Source organism: Physella acuta, unplaced genomic scaffold (assembly GCF_028476545.2).
Source record: "Physella acuta isolate Inbredline_101_S28 unplaced genomic scaffold, ASM2847654v3 ptg000441l, whole genome shotgun sequence".
Lineage (NCBI taxonomy): Eukaryota > Metazoa > Mollusca > Gastropoda > Physidae > Physella > Physella acuta.
Window position 1 is genome coordinate 266,381 of NW_026731960.1, and position 23,610 is coordinate 289,990.

The following is a 23,610-nucleotide window of genomic DNA, read 5'->3' on the forward strand; positions in this document are numbered from 1 at the left end:
CGCGCGGATCTAATTATAGACAAAAAAAAGCCCGCCAATCGGGCACATGCTGATGATGAAACCCAAGCATCATGTTATTCCCCTGAGTTGAGACTAACTCTACATAGATATAAAAATCTAAGCACGGAAGCTATCTAGAAGGGGGAAAACAATTTGTTTCTCTTTCGAAAAACGATTTTTTTTTCCTTTAAAAATTTCCGTTGCTACATTCACCCACTCTGTGAGATATTTTTTTCCAGCGCGATCCTCTTGTTGCAGCTGTTTTTGCTTAATGGGGTAAAAAATGTTTCAAGTACCACGGCTCATTAAGCCAGACAGAGATAGCCCAGCGCCTCGAGCGGCTGGCAGAGTCGGGCGTCAAGTAATTATTTCAAGACGTCTCAACTATACAGATGATATACATGTCTGTCTCGACTCTTACCGATAGGGACGATATATATATATATATATATATATATATATATATATATATATATATATATATATATATATATATATATATATATATATATATTCATCTCACCCATACAGATGATATACATGTCCGTCTCGTCTCATACCAATAGGGAAGATATATATATATATATATATATATATATATATATATATATATATATATATATATATATATATATATATATATATATATATATATATATATATATCATCACCCGTACAGATGATATACATGTCCGTCTCGACTCTTACAAATAGGGACGATAAATATACAATTTCATCTCACTCATACAGATGATATACATGCCAGTTTTACCAATAGAAAGATATACATGTGCTGTCTAACCAATAAGGACGATACACATACACGTCAGTCTTACGTATAGGAAGATATAAATGTCAGTGTTACCGATTGTGAAAATATACATGTCTATGTTAATAATAGGAAGATTTACATGTTCGTCTACTGATAGGAAGATATAACCTGCATATCTGTCTTACCGATAGGAAGATTTATATGTCCGTCTTACCAATAGCAGAAATATACATGACAGACTTACTTGCATATTACTTTCAGGTTCTCATATTATCGTCTTTAGCAAAGTATTCCTGCGGCGCCCAGTTAACGAAAGTACGCGTTATTTTAATTGTTGTATACGAACACATATTTTTTAAATGTTGTATACAATTATTGATCTCATACTTTTTAACTGTTGTATAAATTTAGATCAAACTTTTTACTTTTTCGTTTACGGGATGTTGGGGGAAGTTTTAAAATATCAATGATGCGAAAAATTGAAACCCAGATTTGACGTTTTACACCTTCCTGAAAAGGATAAACCAAATTTTGCCTGTGTGTGTCTGATTGTATGTGTGAATACTATAACTTAATTACCTCTTCAGTTAGGTAGATGAAATTTTATAATATAAGTATTATATTCTATAGACAAATGTTTCTACCAAATTTTGGACGATTTCCGGTAACCGGAAGGGGTGCATAACATTATATTCGCATTCTCATAAACTTTCGGAATTCGAAAATTTTACATAATCTCATAAAGCATTATATTCTTTTTTTTTGCCTATATATATATATATATATATATATATATATATATATATATATATATATATATATATATATAGATAGATAGATAGATAGATATATCCTTTATTTCTTGGGGGGGGGGGTGACACCACGAAGTGCCGCACCGGGTGACACCCAACCTAGCGACGCCACTGCTGCTAAGGACTCGCAGCGCTTGCATCAACTCAGGGACGTTTAACAGACGTTGTGCTTGACGTTTCATTAAATCAGTTTCTATCAAACATCTCTCCGGGGGTGAAGGGGGCCGTGTTCTCCCCCCCCCCCCCCCAATCCCCGAGCATTTACACTGCCCCCCCCCCCCCCACCCTTTTTTTTTATCAAACGATCTAGACAAATAATATAATTTACGTAGAAAGTATATAATTTAATCAGCGCCCTCCACCCCACCCCAACCCCCGTCCCCGGAAGTGTCTGAAAGAAAGGGGGACTTAGGTTACAAATGATTGACAACACCACACTCACACACAAAAACACACATGCACATACACACACAGACATCAGGACACTGCTATTGTAACATGAGAAATAGCTTATAAGCGCTCAACGCTTTGATCGTGGTTTGAACGAAGCGCTCCCGAGACAGGAGAATCTGGGCTACTGTTAATTACGTTGTCTGTTTCCTGTTTTTACTGCCAACCACACCCAATGCTTGCAGCAACATTCTGGGCTACTATTAATTATGTTTTCTGTTTCATGTTTTCAATGCCAACCCAACTCATTCCTGCAGTATCAAAAAATCTGGGCTACTATCAAGTATGTTTTCTGTTTCCCGTTTTCAAAGCCAACCCAACTCAATGCTTGCAGCATCCAACGACCCGCCTCACTTAGGCTCATGAACTCTGGCTTTGAGGCCAGAGGCGTAGCGACCCTTCCCGGCGCCCGGGGACAAACTTTTCGATTTGCACCCCCCTTCGAGATTTCGATTTGCACCCCCCCCCCCCTCGAGATTTCGATTTGCACCCCCCTCAACCTTTCAATTTATTTTTCCAACCCATTTTGGCGCCCCCTAAGGTCGGCGCCCGGGGACATATGTCCCCCCCCGCCCCCCCCCCCCCCCCTCTCGCTACGCTACTGAGACGAATTAAGTGAGGCGCTGCGTTCCCTGTCAACGGATGGGGCTGGGGTTGGGTAAAATATCTCCATAGATACAGAACTATGGTGCGGCTGTACAGGACAATTGCCTGTAAGGGGTGATGGTGCCGGCCAATCACAGTGGTAATCCTAGTCTTGATTGCTAAATTTTTCCACAAACCCACACTGTTGTCTGCAAGAGCTTTCTTTTTAAAAAATAATACAAAAAATATCCTTCGACAGCATTTTAGGCGACCTTAGGGCAAGGGGCTCTCCTTCTTTCTTTCTTCTTCTTTGCTCTTAATTTTAGTAATGGAAGAATGTTATGCGCCATATAGGTGGTGACTCCAATTTCAGACAGCTTTTCTTTTTTTTTATTTGATTTCATGCAGGGGACTCAAGCGTTTGTAACTGCCATTAAAAAGCAAATTTGTTTAAGTAAACTTCTGTAATTAGAAAGCAGCAGTGTTTCTTCAAGACTTTTTTCTCCGGGGGAGGGGCGGGGGCACTTTTCGGAGGAGGGGTGACGTACAACATTTTCCGGCAGGGGGTGGACACTGGTAAAAGTATATGTTGTCTATATAAATTCTATTGCGTTCGGGGGGAGTGGGTACGGTAGACTTTTTTCGCCGCCCCCCCCCCCCCACTCCCCCGAAGAGATGCCTGGAAGAAACTCTAAGCATGTGAAAGTGCAGATTTCAAACTTATGGTGTAGGCTATGTAGGTAAAAGTCTGTGTGCCCTAATATGTAGACTAAAATAACAAATTGTATTTGCTATTTTGAAATATTTTCCTTTTTTTTACAGTCACCCTGGTACTTTTGTGTTAAATAAGGTTTGTGAGCTTATTGATCTCACTAACCATGGTTAAATTAAATAAAGTAAATACCAAATAAATGAACTTCTTTAACTCAAGCCTACGTTTGGCAATCCTGAATCGGCAACTTTTTCTCGCCTATCTATCCCTGCAGGTCAGTATGAGCTGAATGACCGCCGGTGATGCTAACGGCCAACCTTGTCATCACGGTGTTTAACCCATTTTAAGCATCTCCCCAACTCGGGTCATTCACTCGTTAGGTCACCCAGATTTTTCTGGTCGTCCCTGCTTTCAAAGACTTAAATTATATTTTAAACGGGTAAAAGATATTTCAACACAGATTTTTTAATCTGTTTTTAAATATTCTTAATCTTGCTACAAATAAATGTGTGTATTCCAAATGTTAGTAAAACATTTAACACAACCCGTATGTGTTTGATAATTGATTCATAAAGATACTGCATTTACATAGTTATCATATACTGTTTTCAACACGAAGATAGATGTTTTGTTAAACATTAAATTTGTCTAAAGTAGCTCATAAATACTTGAAATTTCATATTTCGCCTTCTATTAAATATTTTCACAGAATTTCCTTTTGATTTTTTGTCTTGGGTATGTCGGACGAGTAAGCGAAACCCATTGCGGAAGATAGAAAAACATTTACACCGTATTTCCTGTGTATAAGAGTTAAGTTTAGATAACAATTTTGAAAATACTCCCCAGAAAATACAGTTAGGAAATAAGGACCTATCCCCCCCCCCCGCACAAACTGGGTTTGAAAGTGACAATGGTTGTAATCTGGGGGGGGGGGGGGGGGCTAGTATGCTTTATTCATCAACATCTTTTAAGATTTGTCCGTTTTTTTGGGGGGGGGGGGGGGGGGGGGGAATGCATACAATCACTTTTATATCTTAAGAGTCAGGGCTTCTTGGATAACTGGGCCTAAGTTGTATGCCTAAAATCTAATGGCGCTACATAGCCACATTAGATAAGTTTTAATTTCTTGTTAAATTTTATTTTGTGATTTCGTAGCTTTAACCCTAACTAGTATACATTTTTTTTTCTTATATAGTGTTGGGGTCACAAGTTGTCACCCCCATTTCTCCTAAATATTACGGGAGCGTTAACCTGAGCAGAAGTTTCCCCATGTCAAAATATATGATCAAATCAGACCTAGACAAGCAGTGCCTCGCTAGTTTACAAAACATTCTCCCCATCAAAGTGGTCTCGGCCATATTTCCCTGACACCTCGTGAAAGGGTTAACAAACGCTGCCAGCTACCAAGAGCTTCCTCTTCTAGCCGTGATGCAACGAATACGTGTCAATCACGGTATGGATTCAGCATCCAATTTGTCACACAACCAGCGGTCAAACCTGGCTCCAACAGGTGCTCCTGTCCACGCCGTGTCAAAGTGGGCATGTGTCGCAGACTTTGATGCAGGTTTTGACCAGTGCATCGCATGGGTTTTGTGTTTGAAGTATGCCGTGTTGTGACAGAGTGACATCTGGGGAAGCTCAGGTTTGGTAATCAAACAGACTTAGCAGTTTAAAATTGTGACTGTTGTAGTTCAAGTGTGGGACTGATCTCGTGGGAAGCCGGCTCATGAAGTCGTGTCTTTCGGTACAGATATTTGACATTTTAAAACAGAGACGATACATTTTTTTAACTTATAATTTTATTTTAAAAGTGTTACAATATTTTTCCGGACAGTTAGGAATGGTAATTATTGTTGGTTGGTAATTAATTTATTCAGCCACGAACGCTGCGGGTGGAAGAGAGAGGGAAATGAAAATGTTTCAACTTTTGGGTCGCCTGACTGTAAATGCCGTCCAACCACCCAAATAATCACAAGTCAAAAAAACTCCAGATCTCCGTTCTTTAAAACGTAGTCACAATCCAATCAACGCTCTTCTCTTTAAAAAAAAAACCGGGAGTGATCTTCCCTAAACTTTCTCGAATATTCTAATGTAACACTACGTGGGATGGCAACTCGGAATATAGACATGATTTTTGTTTACTTAAACTCTTTAAAACAGAATAAAATCTCGTAGAAAAAAAGAATTGCGCACCAAGCGAACGCCAAAACAAAATGTGCATAATAGTGTGCAATATTATTAGTACTTTATAAATTAACATGCGTTTTTTTTTGAGAAATCGGAAATAGCGATAATTAATATTTACGGTAAACGGAAATTACTCAAAATTTGATAGAAGGCAGAAAATTAGATATTTTACTTACATGTGAAATTTCATTTATCTATTTGAAATAGTACTCAAGTTATAGGTTTTTGTAAAACAGAAAGTAAAAAAAAAAATAAAGAGCTACTTCCGGTTATCGGAAATCGCTCAAAAGCTGATACGGATCTACGATTTTGATATAATACTTATATATGAAATTTCATCAACCTAGCTGTAACGGTACTCAAGTTATCGTGTTTACAGACACACACACACACACACATCCACACACAGACATAAGGACAAGATTGCTAAACTGTTTTTCCGACTCAGGAAACTGTAAAACGTCGAGATTTGCAAAAATCTCGATTTTTTTTTTTGCACGATTACAAGACTTTTTCTATACTTCGTAAATGCGAGAAAGTTAAAAAAACTCAGCTATTACAAAGGTCCCACGGAACATTTACATTTATTTGAATTAAGTGTTTAAAAATTAATAAAACAAGGAATGGTAGATGAAAAATAACTAGAAGAGACTACAAAAACAAAAGTATTTGGTAAAGGGATGTTTTACTTTTGGAGATGCCTCACTAAATCTGTTTTGTTTATCATATCGCACGTGTAAAAAAATTTATACGACAAGATTGTTTACAGAAAATTGTAAAAATAACTTTTCAGCTGGTTTGAAAGAAAATCTAACTACAGGAAAGCTTTTGTATTGATTTTGAAAAAACAACTATTTAAAACTTATTTTTCCACTGGAATTTTCTTTTTAAAAATGTACATATATTATCACCTATAAGCTAAAATGAGGTGTGTTTTTTATATGACTTTAAGAATTTTTTAAAATTTAATTGTCATTGTTATACTGTCCTATCTCTGCAGATTTATGTTGTACATTGGATACATGTGAAAACCTTAGCGAAGCTAGGCAGTATGCCTAGTATATATATAATCTTGCAAACATATTTAATTTGTTATTATTGTTCAAGTTAACGAATTTCAAGAGTTCCTAAACGGCATTTCTTCGAACGAAGAAAGAAAAAATAATTCTTTTAGAAAATATAGGCCTATGGGCCAGCTTTAGTTTTCGACACCCCCCCCCCCCCCCCCCCCAGCAACAAAGTTGCAAGTGCCCACTATCACTTCCAGAGAAATAAACTGAAAGAAACATAGCGAATATCTAAGGACTAAACTTAAGGTTGGCTCCAGAAAAAAAACAACTTCTTGATTAAAACCTTTTATTGATTCATTTGTGTATATCTAAGTTAGGGTACTTAAAGGAAAATATTTCCATGCATCAGGGACTCTTTTGAAAATATGGTTGCCATGGCAACGGCGGCATGGTACATGCAAATATTTTCCCTTAAGTACCCTCACTTATACATACACAAATAAATGAAAAAGGCTTATTAATTTAAAAGTTTTTTCCCCCGTTTTTTTTTCTGGAGCCTACCCCCTTAATGTGGTGTTTTGAATGAATGTTTATTAAAATGAATACTTTTTTCTTGTATTGTCTTGTCTAATTCGTTGTAGACCTTTTAAAACATTTTGTTACAGAAATTTTGATTTATAATTTGAACCCAGCTTTTAAGTATAAAAATATTCAGGTAAAACGTCTGTTTTTGGCGGAATGTCTCTTTAAAAACTTTATTGACGTCTGCTTGCTCAAGTTTTTTTAGACCTGCATATCATGGCCGAAAGTCAAAAGTCTACATTTTTTTTTTCTGTTGAGACGGAAATTGAATATAGTTTAAAACACGTATTTTAAAAAGTGTCTGAACTTCAAGTAATTTTTTACCCCCCCCCCCCTGTCAATTCAGTTCCCATCCCTCTTTTATTAGGTAGGTGACGCTATTTATTGGCGGTCCAAAAGGACAATAAATTTATTTAATTTAGGCCTATCATTTTTTTTTTTAAACTACGCCAAAACATCAAAGAGAAAAATAATAGGCCTTCATCGTGTGCCGATAAATTTTCCCGACCCACCCCTTCATATTTTCTTTTAGGCAAATTTCCACAGCTCCCACTCCCGGGGAAAAATGGCTAAAAGAAACCCAGTAGTACCCCTCCCATGTGGCTATCAAAACAAGCTTTACTTAATTATTCTGGTTCTCGAATAGTGTTTCTTTCAGATATTTTTCTCCGGGGAGGCACTTTTCCAGACTTTTTTCTCCGGGGGGTACTTGACTTTTTTTTTGGGGTGGGGGGAGCGGACACAATTTTCTGGGGGGGGGGGGGGGCGGTCACTGTTAAAAGTATACATGTTCTATATAAATTTCATTTCGAAGAGATGCCTGGAAGAAACTCTATTCATAATATACCCCACAGCTTGGCTTTTTTGTAATTTTTACTAGATCTAACTAAACCTAAAAATGGCTTGGCTTTTCGATATACAAATGATTGCGCTAGCCGATGTAATTTGTACCATGGTAAAATAGCTCATTGCTTTTCAGATAAATACGAACTCTAGATAATCACATACATAATTCTAGGTACACGTTCTAAAGTTTTAACACGACCGACCGTCCAATAATCTCTTTACAGACCAGATCATCAGTTACCAAAAAAAAATGCTGGCGCCCAAAGGACGAACGAGTTTAAAAAGAAAATTGCACGAAGTGATTACAGCGACGACATGATAAGTTTAAAATAGGTTAAATCTTGTTGGTCAATGGCCTGGCAGGGCGCCGTACAGCAGAAAAGTACACGATGCGACTACACTAAACGATGAGCATGATGGGAGGGGGGAGGGGGGTATTTTTTTTTTTATCAAGACCAGGATCTCGGTTTTTGTTGCAGTCGCCAGCTAATTTTTTTCACCGCGAGCAAAGTAATTCGAGTACCTTTCATTTAACCGAACCTATCTATATATATATATACTAGCTGCATCCCGTGCTCCGCCACGGTAAATCTTTTTAAAATATACCAACTTTGGAACAGAACAGAACAAAACAAACAAAAACACAACACAAACAAAACACAACCACAACCACAACACAACCACATTACAACCACAACACAATCACAACACAACTACAACACAACCACAACACAACCACAAAACAACCACAACACAACCACAACCACAACACAACCACAACACACGGTAAATCTTTTTTAAATGTACCAAGTTGGGAACAGAACAAAACTAAATACAACACAAACGAACGCAAAGAAAAAAAAAACGAAAAAAACAAACACAACACTCAACATAAACTCAATTTAAATGTAATCATAAAGGCATATTGCTCACAGTCTATCCCGTAGCGCCAATCGCGCCCTTTCCGAGCGCCGGCGGAAAATTTCGATTTACACCCTCCCACCTCCCTCAAACTTTCGATTTCCACCCTCCTCCCCCCCCCCCCCTCTTGCTACGCCTCTGTTATAAAACCCCTAGCTTTTCCGCAAATAAATTAAAGGCAGTATTTAGAATATCCGTGTTTTACCGACCATATTGCACTTTATAAATTCATGCATTTTTTTTCAGTACTTTTAAAAATTTACAATAAAGTTTCATGACTAAAACCATTGCGCACCTAATGAACGTGATAATTAATATAAAAATGGAGAATAGTTTATTAAAAATTATAATTAGTAAACAGTACATTCAGTGAATAAAATAAATAAAAGATAGCCTTTTATCAATCAATGCTAATTATAATATTCCAACAATAATGCACTCTTACACGTCTGCATAATTTGCATTCACATTTTGCTAATTATATTATTCCAACAATTATTCCGTCTTGCAGATTTTGCATTCACATTTTTAGCGTGAGTTCAATTTATTTTTAAAATACCTCCCTTGGCAAAATTACTAAACAGTTTAATTAGATTTTTCTAACCTACAGTTATTATGTTATAAAAATGTATCCACTTTTTCTAGGAATATTAACGAAAACTATATTTGACATTGATCCTTTTAATATGTTTTAGCAATGTGCGTGTATATAATATTCTCTTTACGTTATGCAAAATTGTACAAACAGTGTAAATTATAAAATAGCTCTATGCCGCTATATAAACAAACCCTACTCTATTACTTATAATAAGACACTGAAGTGCACTGAAAAGCACAGCATGGTGCGTAGTTTACTTTTATAGTCCCAAAATCTATAGCGATGACGGACGGAAGGAAGGAAGGAAGGACACGCTCAGCCCGCTTATATTATAGATTATATTATAGATAATTCTCTTCTGGGAGACGCTAGAAAACAAGCTGTAAGCGCGCTCCCTACCACCCCCACCCCTACTTGGTCTGATGAGCTGTGGTTCACGCTAAATGTTTATAGGCAGTGCCGGGTTTAGTGACGATTATTAGGGGCAGATAATTTGATTTGAAACGATTTTAAACGAAGGGGGGAGGGGGGGGGGGGTAACTAAGTGGAGTTAACTTTAACGGAGGGGGGGGGGAGGAGGGGGGGGGGGGGGGCTATCGTCCTTAACGAGCTACTTATAGTGTTTTAAAGAAATATTTTCAGTGGCAGCGTTGGTACTGTCGAATTCACAAATTATGAATTAATGAAAAAAAGAAAATAAAACAACTAAATAGCAACGTATGATATGCCGCGGGTCGGCTCGTTTATTATAAGCTTTTATTTCGTTCACAATGTTGTTTGTGGGATATGGAGAAATCTAGTACCTTTATTTTGACCCACTTCTAATGCAGCGAACTCGTTCAAATTTTCCAGATACATTAGTCCTCAATGACAAAGTAAGAATATTTGGGTTTTTTAAAATCGTATTAGACATTAGGTTAATCATTTAATTTTATTTAATAATTACAACATTCAATAATAAATACGAGCGATCAATCTATCAGTTGACCGTAGACGGTGAACTGTTTTTTTCACGACTGAGTGATTTTTTTACGTGAGCGTCAACCACAGACTGAGAAGGGGCGGGTAATTGTCTTTTAAAGATTAAAAGCCACTGATCAGTTTTCAAATAATGCAAATAATTTTATTCGTAGTCTATAGTTTTAATAGCCGATTGGGAATTAATGTCATTTAGGAAAAGTTACGAAAAAGCGGAAAGAAAAAATAGACCTATAAAAAACCTTAATAACAGGCTTTTAAGTGCATTGGAAAAATAACAATAAAACTAATGTGCTTTCTTTAATAAAAGTATTAGTCTCTCAAATATGTAGGAGATCTCATAAGCAACCATTTTTTTTTGTAAGTTAAGGCAAGTTTGTTTTAATTTCGGAGCTTTATCGAAAGTTTTATTATTGCTTTATTCTTATTGCAGTTCCTCGATTTGAAACAGAAAGTCAGTCCGGTTGTTCACAAACTACGAGTTTTACTGTCAACATTTAACTTGAAAAAAATTATTGTTAAGAAACATTGTTTCTTTCACTTTCCAGACATCTCTCCGAGCATGTCCATCGCCCATCCCACCCTACAGAATGGAATTTTTTTAGCCACCCCCCCCCCCTCGTCAAATTTTCAAATGTCCGGTCCCGTCCCCCTGCGAAAAATGTCCGAATAAAATACTGCTTTCAGCCAACTTACTTGAAAATTTGATTTTCTGTTGGTAGGGCTACTAGATCTATAGAACAGGGTGTGGGGAGTTAATTAAATTATTACAATGTTTAAAAAAATTCTAGTTAATTTCTTTGATTGCCTTAAAAGTTGCATGGCCTGGTAATAGAGAAATTTCCAGAAACGACAGTATCGCGGGCGCCAGCGTATCTAAATCAACGTGCATCCGGCACGTCTGCTTGTAAAGAAGATAGTCTGCTAAAATATTTTTATAGCATTTGCATCCTTGACCTGCTGTTCTACGTACCCAGACGGGAAGTGCGGGGCAATTAATTAGCGCTATCTCCGCTTTTTATTGCCTCCAGTTATCTGAAACCTGCTAAATAGGAGGGGCTTACGGATATACAGGTTGCCTTTTTTTTTCAAGTTGGTGAAAACCAGAAAAATATTTTTCACTTCAATGTTGAGTTTTCAAAAACAAAACAATGTAGTTTTACTTCAAGGAATTTCTACTTTGTAGAAATAAAAAGAAATTAAGCTGGCACTCTCACATTCACAAAAACAAAAAGAGTCAGAAGGATAAACAAATTATTTTAATCTTTTTGCTTGTCATGTACAGTGTACACCATAGGGGAGGGGGGGGGGGGGTGTAACATAAGTTGAGACAAAAAAAAAACATTTTTTTTTTAAATGGACAAATTCATTACAATAAATTTTTAAACTGTAAAATTCATGGACAACAGTTCATACACATTCCAGATATTAAAAATAAATAACACAATGACTGGTTAGCTAAGAAACAAATAAAAAAAAACCATTCAATCTGAAATCTCAACCAATCCAACTTTTAGTTAGTTTCTGTCATCCAATCACATTGATGATACAGAGCTCACTACAACCAATCAAAATCTGTTTTATTGACTCTTAACACAACCAGACACCACTTTAATTGCACATATTTTACGCCTTACATTGTAAAGCAATTTGAGCTCCTAATTCTCTTTTTAAAAAAATAAATAAAAACTAACAAGCAACAAATGTTTAACTAAGCTGCCGTTTCATGCGTATCAGTAACAAAAATGCCCATTAATTAAAAGGGTACATTATTAATCATGAAGACAAGAAACAGCTGACACAAACAAACATTGCAGCACTGACAACAATCCTCAATGATGGAACCAGTTTTAGTTTCAAACATAAAAAACAAATAAAATTCCCAAGTTACACTGAAAGATAAACACTAAAAATCTTTTTAAAATCCAAACAAAAATATTGTCTACCACTGAATCACAGTTTGCTTCTGAGATGGTCATTACACTTATGATTGAGATGACTGGTCTCATTTAATGATTAAGATGGCAGTTAATTGATATGATTATAAAGACAACTGTGGACTGATTTAATGATTAAGATGGAAGTTAACTGATATGGTAATGATTCAGATGACTGGGGACTGTTTTAATGATTAAGATGGAAGTTAACTGATATGGTAATGATTCAGATGACTGGGGACTGTTTTAATGATTAAGATGGAAGTTAACTGATATGGTAATGATTCAGATGACTGTGGACTGATTTAATGTGATGAAAGGCAGTTTCAATAAACACATGGTATTTACATTTAAACCTGAAATTGTTATCAGCCAACAAAACTAGCTACATGAACGGTACTTGCGAGATATACAACAGAAAACTCTACACTGAAGTCCATTGAGCTCAAGTGGGAAGCAGTGTTTTAATCTATACATGAATAGTATGAAGTTCGATATGGTAAAAGTATTACATTAAAAAAAAAGTAAGAAATTTATAAAGGAACTAAACTTACAGAAAATTCATGGTAGATTCAAGAGTAGAAAAAAATTGAGATAAAGATAAAATTTAAGGATGTTCAAGCACATAACAAGTTTAACATGAAATGAAAGTTAAGGGGCTCACAATTCATGCTTAAAAGTGGGGAGAGGAAAGAATACAATGAAGTGAGAAAACAGGGAGGGAATATTGGGGGAAAATTCATAAAGAAAACTATTTTTTATAATATCAATCAGTTTAAAGCAATTGTGGTCATTTCAGAAAAGAAATACATAAAAGCAATATCTAACTTTATGAAAACAGCCTTTTTAAAAATGAAATTACTTAGTATGGAGTAATTTTAAAAAAAAATGGATTTTCTTTCTCATAAAATACATTATAGGTAATGTATTATAGCTTAAAATTACTTCTCATTTTAATTATGCCGATTTTTATTAATGTGAGGAGTCAATTTAAAACTGAACAAAACACTAAAATTGCAGCATCTTTCACTACATCAACTATAAATCCAAGGCACAAATTTTCATACCACTAAACAAATTTCAGACATTAAATTTACATTTCACAAAGTAAATTATCAAATTACTTATACATTTTTTTTTACTATATACCAGTAAAAAAATTATTTTAACTAAAATGTGTACACTTTTTTTTAACTGCACAATAAAAACAAACCATGATCCTAAAGTATGTATGCCCAATTAAAAATAAAATTAACAAGTCTAGTTTTTTCACTTTTACCATTATAAAGAAGCAAATTCAACCTCTCTATTAGTAAAAATACATTTTAAAAAGGAAAATACAAATTTAAAAAATTAAAACTTGTATGCCAAAATGTATAAACACAAAAAGTTAAAAATCTCTAAATAGTTTAGCCTTTAACCAGATAGCCTTATGTCAAATGTAACAGGTTGTATTAAAATAGAACAGTAACATTTTCATTTTAAAATCAGAGGAATGTGAATTTACAAACAAGGGCCATTCCTAGGTGAAACATCCCATATATAAACTTTGCGGCAGTTAGATGGTGTTGGCCTTGCTATGGTAGAAAAAGGTTCCTTGTTTACCCTGTACCTTTTCATATTCTGTTCCAGTACACTGATGGAGGTATCTCGCATCATCCCAAACACATTTATAATCTTTAGGTCTCTCAACTGAGTCAAAGTCCTGAAATTTTAAGCAGGTATTCCTTTTGACAAAGTTTTTAAAAAATGAGTTGCTCAGATATAGTTAATTCATTACTCATTTCACACCAGTAATTTAAGGTGGATGGTACACTGGTTGCGATAAAAAAGGATGATGAATCAGAATCTGTTTATAAAATTAGACAACCAATTATCGAATTTGATTAGCTCTTAATAAGCCAATAATAAATAAAAATTTACTTCAACCAAAGAAAAATAATACCAGTGTAATTGTTTAAGATCATCAAAGATCATTAATCTTGCAGTTAACCCGTAACAGTATTATGCGCCCACAGTGGCCCAGATTTTTTTGTGTGGTTCAGTCTGGTGCACGCATAGGAATGAAAGTCTAGTTTGTAATGAGATTTTGTATATACCGACGGAAGCGGGAAATAAGTTTTATTTACATTGTTTTCTTGTTGTTCTATCACTAGTGGCTCATTTTCTACGATTTTTCTAATGTTAAGAATTTTTTTCCACAAAATTACAGGCAAATAATAATTAGTGAAATTAAATCTAATTAAACTGCCGCTGAATCTGGCTTTATTTTTAATGTAACTAATACAGAAAAAGAAACCAGCTCCAGTGACTAAGTTGAATTTTATTTTAGCATGTAATCAATTTTTTTAATAGAAATAATATTAGAAGTAACTTTTTGTAAATGTTTTTCTGGAATTAATATAATTTTTATTTATTTTTAGTGAACTATTATGCTATTTTACATTACACATAATAAACTCAGACCCATTTTATGTATAATACTTTTAAAATTTTTAAACATGAATATGGTTATTTAAAAAAAAATTTTTTTTTAATGTGCTGTGGTTGAAAAATCTGTTGTCTTTTCTACCTGGCCATAGCGGAAATAGAAAATTTTTATGCCCTGAATAGTAAAGGGTGAAGTAATACTTACATCAAATTATTGGGGCTAATGGCATAGCAACGGCTGAGGGAAATCTTCTGAAGACTAAAAAGATTCTCAGCAATAACATCAATAGAATCATTGGTAATTTCTGTAGAGTCGCTGAGATCAAGGTCTATCATGTTGGGGCATCTTTTACATATAGTTGCAATGTCTGAAATTTGTTAAGACTAGATTTACAGCCAGAACTTACTTATATAATGCCTTTTTCTTTTTTAAATGCATAAAAATGAGAAGTGATCTCATTCAAATTTTATAATTGTCTTTAAATGTATGATGGTGAAAAATGATCTCATTGAACAATAACAAAACTTACCATGGTCATCAATTTTCTCCCTATTTCCACTAATATCAAGAGAAGTTAACTGCTCAGGTAATGCCTGAATAACGGCTTTTATATCAGCCTCTGGCAGGCAAGTCCAAGCAATGTTAACTTCTGTAAGACTTTAAAATAAAAAGAATTAAGATAGTAAGCATCATTCATTTATAAAAAAATTTAAAATACTGGAAAAAGCACAGCTTAAGTATTTTAAAATGAATATAAAAAATTGAAACAGCTTTTAAACTTACTTGGCACAATTATCAAAAATACATTTCAGTCCTTTGGCAGTTGCTCCCTGACACATGCACAAGTTTATCACTTCAAGGTATGGACTATTTACACCTAGATTTCTGAAATTCAAATATACTTTTTAAAACAAGGTATGGACTATTTACACCTAGATTTCTGAAATTCAAATATACTTTTTAAAACAAAGGTATGGACTATTTACACCTAGATTTCTGAAATTCAAATATACTTTTTAAAACAAAGGTATGGACTATTTACACCTAGATTTCTGAAATTCAAATATACTTTTTAAAACAAAGGTATGGACTATTTACACCTAGATTTCTGAAATTCAAATATACTTTTTAAAACAAAGGTATGGACTATTTACACCTAGATTTCTGAAATTCAAATATACTTTTTAAAACAAGGTATGGACTATTTACACCTAGATTTCTGAAATTCAAATATACTTTTTAAAACAAAGGTATGGACTATTTACACCTAGATTTCTGAAATTCAAATATACTTTTTAAAACAAGGTATGGACTATTTACACCTAGATTTCTGAAATTCAAATATACTTTTTAAAACAAAGGTATGGACTATTTACACCTAGATTTCTGAAATTCAAATATACTTTTTAAAACAAAGGTATGGACTATTTACACCTAGATTTCTGAAATTCAAATATACTTTTTAAAACAAGGTATGGACTATTTACACCTAGATTTCTGAAATTCAAATATACTTTTTAAAACAAAGGTATGGACTATTTACACCTAGATTTCTGAAATTCAAATATACTTTTTAAAACAAAGGTATGGACTATTTACACCTAGATTTCTGAAATTCAAATATACTTTTTAAAACAAAGGTATGGACTATTTACACCACGATTACTGGTTTTTTAAATTAACTGTTTTAAAAATGTTTGCCCCTTTGTATGATCTACAGGGCAGATGAAGTAGAATTATCTTTTTCTTGCTTATGGCATATGAAGGGATGGTGTGATCAGCGCTATGCCTAGTTAGCTTTACTTTCCCTAAAGTGAAATAGGTACCCATAAGGGCTGAGTTCTACGGACTCTACATCCCATTATTTAACTGACATAAACACTAAAACTTTTCACATAAAATAGCAATTAAATAATATCTGACTTACATCAGCAGCTGTTCTGTTACAGGAATGTTTTCTAGACTAATCTTCCGAAGATTTGGACAAAACCTTAACATAGACTCAACAAGACTGGTCTGCACATTTGCCATACTCATATCAAGTAACTGTAAGCGGTACATCCTGATTAAAAATACAAACAGTACATTACATTGTTTTTCTGCTGATATGTTACAAATTGTTACTGAAATAGTAGCACTGAAGTTCACATACAGGTCATGTTCGTACAACGCTTTCCAAAGATTGAAAACCAACATGGTTCTAAGTGGCACCAAAGTTTTGTAGTGGAAAATCCTTTTAGAAAAAAGAATGGTTGCAAACAAAGTAATGTAAAAAAAAACAACCCACAACTAACAAACCTGTCTTCCGACAAAGGAGATCTTCTAGGATCTGGTGCACCTTGTACTGTGCTAGAGAAATCTCCCATCACCTGAGGAAATATATCTGAATAAGTGAGATTTAATAGTGTCAATTGTATATTAAGAATTTTTCAAGAGAAAAAGATTTTTTAACACATTTAAAAAAATAAAATCTTGCCTCTGATCTATTGAGACGAAGCACCTCTACTCCTCTTTCTAGTAATATTTTAAGAATGCCAACTTTTAGAGGTCTGCCTGCCATGTCCATTCTCCTCCAGAGGGAAACATCACAACTGATAGCATGATAAATAACGTTACATGATTCAGTAACAGATTTTTAAAAATATACCTTCTCAACACAATGTGAGCACTATTAAATAGGCTGTTACATTCCCATTTCTGGTTTTTAAAAAAGTATAATGTTAACAATATAGGAGAAATAATTCAGTCAATAGCTGAAGTTTATTAAAATGTGTTAAAATATTGTGAGCTGCTATCTGAATTTAAAAAACATGAATGTATCCTTGAAAAGTTGGAAATTAGTTACAAAAAACAACTTAAAATTATTTTAAAAAATATACATTTGATGATGATGTTGGTTTTAATTTGGGTTTCAAAAACATAAAAGTAGGCTGAGCTAGGTAGTTGTTGCCAGAGCATATAGATCTAGTAACCCATGAAATTTCAATCAATAGGAAGAATACTTACACCATACGGGCCCATCTTCTGCACACCAGAGCACATGTGCACATCATGTGGCGAGGTAAGTAATGAAATATTCGCAGAATTATTTCATCAGATACTCTGGCAAAGCGATCTATAAACATAATTTTTAGGTTAACAAAACTATCTATAATTAACTAATTCTTTTTAAATTATGAAACATTTCACAATGAACTTTTTTAAAAATTCAATACCATCATATTAAAATTTGCTAATTTAGAATATAGTACATACCAAAACCTCTATATTCTTCACTGTTTTCTCTTCTGAGATAAAGTCTGTTATTTTTTATGGATGGTGGTGTGCGAAGAAGATGCAAATACATAGATGTTTCATGTCTTGGTTGGTGTGGAGCTTCAGCATTTGCTTGCTGGTTTATTAATAATATGCGAGGTGCCTAATAAAAAATATTTAAGTTTGTTAGACATTTTTATGTATATACACACACAAATATATACACACAGATACAATGAAAGTAGATGATGTATTTCATACAATATTATACTAATAATTGAGATTTGACTACTCTGTCTTGAAAAAGTGTGCATTAAATTTTAAAACATATCAATTATCATCTGCTAAACTTTTAGTTATTATAAAATTGAAAAAAAAAAACTATCTGCAGAATTAATTTATTCAACCAAAAAAGTGAATGTCTAATCAAAATCTACTAGTGTAAGTCTACACTAAGTTTTACCCCTGGTACTGTCTGTGCTGAGCTAACTGCGACCATAGCTGCTGGTGTAACCAGATCTTCATCTTGACCAGATGCAGTCAATGGTGCCTTCAACAACACCAAAGCATTGTTTTCACATTTACTCTCTGCTATTGCATCCTCACGTCTTTGTCTTTTATGTGATTCTTTAGTGGGTGGCTCATTCTGATTTTCGGAGGAGAGAACATCATCCAAGACTTCGCTGTAAGTATGACAATTCAAAATATTAGTAAACACAAATGATTGGATAAAAAAAGTGTAGCCTACTTGGAATAGGTAAAAAGTGGAGACAACTACCATTAGAAATCCACCATTAATTTAACTTATTCAGAAGCATGTTGATTTTGAAACAACTTTGAAGAACTTGTCAGATTAAATATGCATGTCATCAATTTCACAAAACCATTATGAAAATACTAGTCTGATGAAGAATGTAATTGTAAGAATGCATTAACTTGTTTTTTTTTTAATTGTCACCCAGACTGCCTTAATCTCAAAGTAGGCTGCTTAGCCAAATTACAATGTTTAGGCCTGGGACCTATATATGAAAGAGTTAACAAAATATAGCCATGCCTATGCACATTGTAATCATTTAGGGGTGGTATTATGATTTTATTATTTATTTTGAAAAACTAAAAGCATACATCTATGAATTACAGTAACATTTCCAATTAGGAAAATCTAGAATTTTTATGTTTAACATTATTATAATTAAAATTAGCTAGGCCTATGCTTTTTTTTGTGATTTGTGATGATAGTGTGGCTGGTAGTCAATGATAGTGTACTGGGTACACAGGTAGGCATTTTGAATTAACTACCTAAAATCAATCATTTTATAATATGCATAGGCAATTTTGCATACATATTATTTTTCAGTCAAGCCATTTTTACCAGAAAAAATTGCAATCAAGGTCAGCCTATCTTCATTACCATTGTAAAAAAAACCCACTAGGGATACAAAATTGTTTTCTCATTTATTCTAAAAGATATTTTTGTTGGCCTAAACATAGGCAGAAGCATTAGTAATTTATTAATTTAGAATGAATGTATCTAGAAAAAAGTTACCAGGATCGATACAAAACTTTAAAAATTTAATCATGTTAAAAGTATTGAAGTTATTGTACCTTCACAATGTCTGTCCCTAACCTTTACATTTTCTGATTTGGTTTATTTTATAGAAAATTACATGGTCATTTACTCTTGAAAATTTGCCTTATTATTCACGCAGTTATAATAATTATTTTTTTTGTAATGGTGTATTAACACTCAGTATTATAACTACAATCTACAATTCACCACAAACCCATCCGATTTAAATGAGATTTGTTTATATTAGCCTATTGTTTTGAGTTTAAATTTAACTCAATGCAACAAGCCCGCTGGTTTGTTGAGGCCACGCTGAGTGTTCAATGGTTCATTCAGCTAGGGATACAAAGTGTCTACTTGAAATATCGTTCCCCTCTATATTTATACTTCATAAAAAATTTAATCCAGTCACAGCTTAGTCTTTTTTAAAGAACAGATTCAAGCTTAATCAACAGGCCATAGACCTAATTGTTAATTTATAAGGCCTTCTGTTAGCAGAAGTGATATCTTATGTAAAGTGATAGGCTTTGATTATTGATTATTATTATTTTGAATGTCAATTCTATTTAACGGTAGACCTATGACTGCCTAAGGATTAATTTTAGAATAAAATAAATCTAGGTCTAGATTTAGCAGGCCTAGATCTTAAATATTAGATCTAGATTCGGTAGAACTACAATTTAGCATAATTCAACAATACACCAGGTTCATATTTTACCCATATCAATGAAAATCTTAACACGAACATAATTTTTAAGTGTAAAACAGCTGGTCACATCATTTTAATTTAATCTAGATTCTAGATAAGCCTAACAATAAAATTTGGGTAAAACTCCATTTTAGCGTATTTTATTCTCTGCTTCTCGTTTAACTCCAGTTGAGCGTATTTTATTATAATAACCAAAACACACCAAAACATTAGGAAAACACGATTTATTTATTTGTTTGTATTTTTGTTTTAACAAATGAATAAAAATGAATAAAAAAAATAAAGAGACTGACTTTGTTTTAGATTTTGATAATTTACTATTGTCAAAACTTGAGAAAAATCCAAATTTAGAATATTGAATGTGCTTTGTGTCAGTTAGGATTTTCATGGCAATGGGTGAAGTACGTAAACGTAACTCACAATTGCAAGGCGGTTAAGTTTGTATTGTTACAAGTATCTACCAGTCATGATACTATAAATAAACATTTATGAGCTATCAATGACCCCAAAAAGTGAGGCCAACACAATTTCAAACAGCTATTGCCCGAGTTATGACGTTTGCTGATAATTAAAGTCAATGTGAACTTACTGTGAACCCACGACCATGTAAGGATTTTTCTCGCGATATTTAGATCTAATTGGAACAGTTCTAATGCTTTTTTATGTTTTTTTTACCTTTTCTAATTAAAAATCACATTCATAAAAAAATAAGTAGATCTAGTGTTTTCCTAACGTTTCGGTTGTGTTTCTAATAAGGAGGTGAACATGAAGCGGGGAATAAAATACGCTAAAATGGAGTTTTAGACCTACCTAAAATTTGTATTCTCAATTTTTGACAAAATTATAAAAAAAATTAAAGACAAAGAAAAAATTCTAGATAAATCTAGATCTCTAGATTCTATGCACCTGGTGTTTTCTTAACATAACGGTTTTTCATTATTTTTTTGTGATTCAAAAAAAGTGTTCCAGTTGTGTTCAGTTCTAATAAAATACGAAGTGTCTACTCGGAATAAGATTTTTCGGCAAAAGATAGTTCTGCGCATGCGCAGTGACCTATGGCTAGGGTTAGGGCTAGAATGAGGGTTAGGGCCTAGGGGTAGGATTAGGGATAGGGTTAGGGATAGGATTAGGGCTAGGGTTAAGGATAGGATTAGGGCTAGGGTTAAGGATAGGATTAGGGTTGGTATTAGTAGGGATTTTGGTAAAAAAACACTAATCATCATATAAAAATAAAAATTACATATTCTTGTAGAGCTCAACTATATGAAAACAAAACAAAAAAGATTTTCTGTCTAGCTCAAATAGTTTTTTTTTAGCGAATTTTTTTGTGAGGGGTGGAATGCCCTTGCTTTTGCATTGGCCAATTGTGACAAGTCATGGTATACCTGAATAAATTGAGCATAGTTATTTTACTTGCAGTTGTATTTTGTTCATATTTGCAGAGTTGAGCTAGAATGATATATAGAACTTGTATATGCTGTTGAAATGAATAAAATTAATACAGAAGTATATTTTTGTGTTGGCTTCCTTCCATAACCCCAAAAAAACTGTGCTGCGCAAATATGAAAATGTTTCTAAAGCAATGTTTTACAGTGAATGAAAGAACTACAAAGTTAGCAATCTAAAGTAAATGACTTGAACACTGAAATGTGCATATAACTGCATATAACTGCCCCATTATTTTGGGCAGGTGAAGTAGAGTCCATCTTTAAGACATTTTGTTATAAAACTGTGCTGCGCAAATATGAAAAAGTTTCTAAAGCAATGCTTTATATAAATACAGTGAATGAAAGAACTACATAGTTAGCAATCTAAAGTAAATGACTTGAACACTGTAATGTGCATATAATTGCCTTATTATTTTGGGCAGGTGAAGTAGAGTCTATCTTTAAGCCATTTTGTTAAAAGTGAACTGAAGTTATCTGATCAATGTTTTTGTGTATTGTGTATGAATTCTGATTTTCAGCATATAAATATAACTAAGTAAGGGTAAGTAGAACTTGAATACTTAAAATTACAGTTAGCACATAGCTAGTGTAGTGTATTCTAGCAACAGACAGGTAACCTATGTCTGACTCAGCAAAATTTTACTTCAAGCAAAACTAGAACCAGAGTTGAAAAAATGAAAGACAGGTAGATCTATATTAAAATATGTTTAAAACAACAATTAGGAGATTTGTTTGTACATTACATAAGAATACTGTTGTTAGTGTATCAAAACTAAAAGCCGGCAGATCGGGATGAAGAAATATAACATTGGAGTCAATGGGGGCAACGTGACCTACTTACGGTGACTACTTTCAAATGAGTATTTACTAATGTCAAAGTCAAAATATCCAAAAATAAATATCATTTCTATAAAAATGGGATGTATCTGCTTTGGAAACTTTCATTATCTAAATGGAAACTTTTCAAAAATCGCGCTTTTAAAGCATTTGAAGTTAACCTTTATACCGCGGTAAGACCAAAGCAGAGACAGCATGCAATCAGATCGCTAAGCCATCAAAACAACTGGAAAACCATTCTACTTTTCATTTAACATTAGGAAATGACCTTTTAAACTTAATTAATTACCATAAATTAAAAACTTATTAGTATGCAAAACTAAATCTCGTGCGCCCGGTATCAGAAAGTAATGGGAGATTTCGGGTCATGTTTTTACCGCGATCTCGGCCGATACCGACAAGCCTAGTATTAGGGTTCTGCGGTTGTAAACACACGCATGCGCAGTACCATCGAAAACATCGCCGCTAAGGCAAGTCATAGTTTCTCTCCATTGCGCATGCGTATCTTATTCCGACTAGAATCGGCCAATAAAATATGCTAAACTTTAGTTTAGTTAGTAGAGTGGAGGTGAAGACTGAAGAGGCAAATAAATTACGTGAAATAGAGTTTACCCTAAGAATCTTTTTTACGAAATCTAAATCTTATTTCACCAGTGGACAACGCATCACCAATGCGCGAGATAACGTAATATTCGTAATAATTTTAATAAAAATCCACTCCAGATTAACAAGGTGACAAGGTGGACTGAACTCGGAGAATCTCCGATCCAAACTCACAAATACTAAATACAGTAAGAAAAACAAAAGGACATAGATTCTATATATATTAAAGGTTAAAACCATAGATCTAGAAGGGTATGATACGCATTAAAATGGAAACAATCATGAACCTTGTTCTTTTATTTCTAAAGCGTTGTTTTGTTGATTCTTTGGAAGATTTTCTATCTTCCTCCATTTTTCTTAACTTTGTAGT

The 23,610-nt window shown here is 33.8% G+C and overlaps 1 protein-coding gene across 1 annotated transcript; it reads right to left on the bottom strand.

Annotated features, from left to right (window-relative positions):
• Positions 1 to 12,636: 12,636 nt before the first annotated feature.
• On the bottom strand, positions 12,637 to 23,610 carry LOC131943111 (S-phase kinase-associated protein 2). The gene is made up of 11 exons (XM_059303135.1): positions 23,528 to 23,610; positions 18,540 to 18,759; positions 18,077 to 18,239; positions 17,828 to 17,936; positions 17,298 to 17,412; positions 17,120 to 17,190; positions 16,749 to 16,883; positions 15,605 to 15,706; positions 15,351 to 15,478; positions 15,026 to 15,188; positions 12,637 to 14,095 (listed from the first exon to the last, which is right to left on the bottom strand). The coding sequence occupies exons 1-11, from the start codon at positions 23,590 to 23,592 to the stop codon at positions 13,894 to 13,896; spliced, it is 1,473 nt and encodes a 490-aa protein (XP_059159118.1). The 5' UTR covers positions 23,593 to 23,610; the 3' UTR covers positions 12,637 to 13,893.

Excerpts from the sequence above, each read along its gene's own strand:
- LOC131943111 (XM_059303135.1), bottom strand. The coding sequence starts at position 23,592 with ATGGAGGAAGATAGAAAATCTTCCAAAGAATCAACAAAACAACGCTTT. Across the intron at positions 18,240-18,539 it reads CAGCACAGACAGTACCAGGG|GCACCTCGCATATTATTAAT; the intron begins GTAAAACTTAGT and ends ATTTTTTATTAG. Across the intron at positions 15,707-16,748 it reads GTAACAGAACAGCTGCTGAT|AAATCTAGGTGTAAATAGTC; the intron begins GTAAGTCAGATA and ends TTTGAATTTCAG.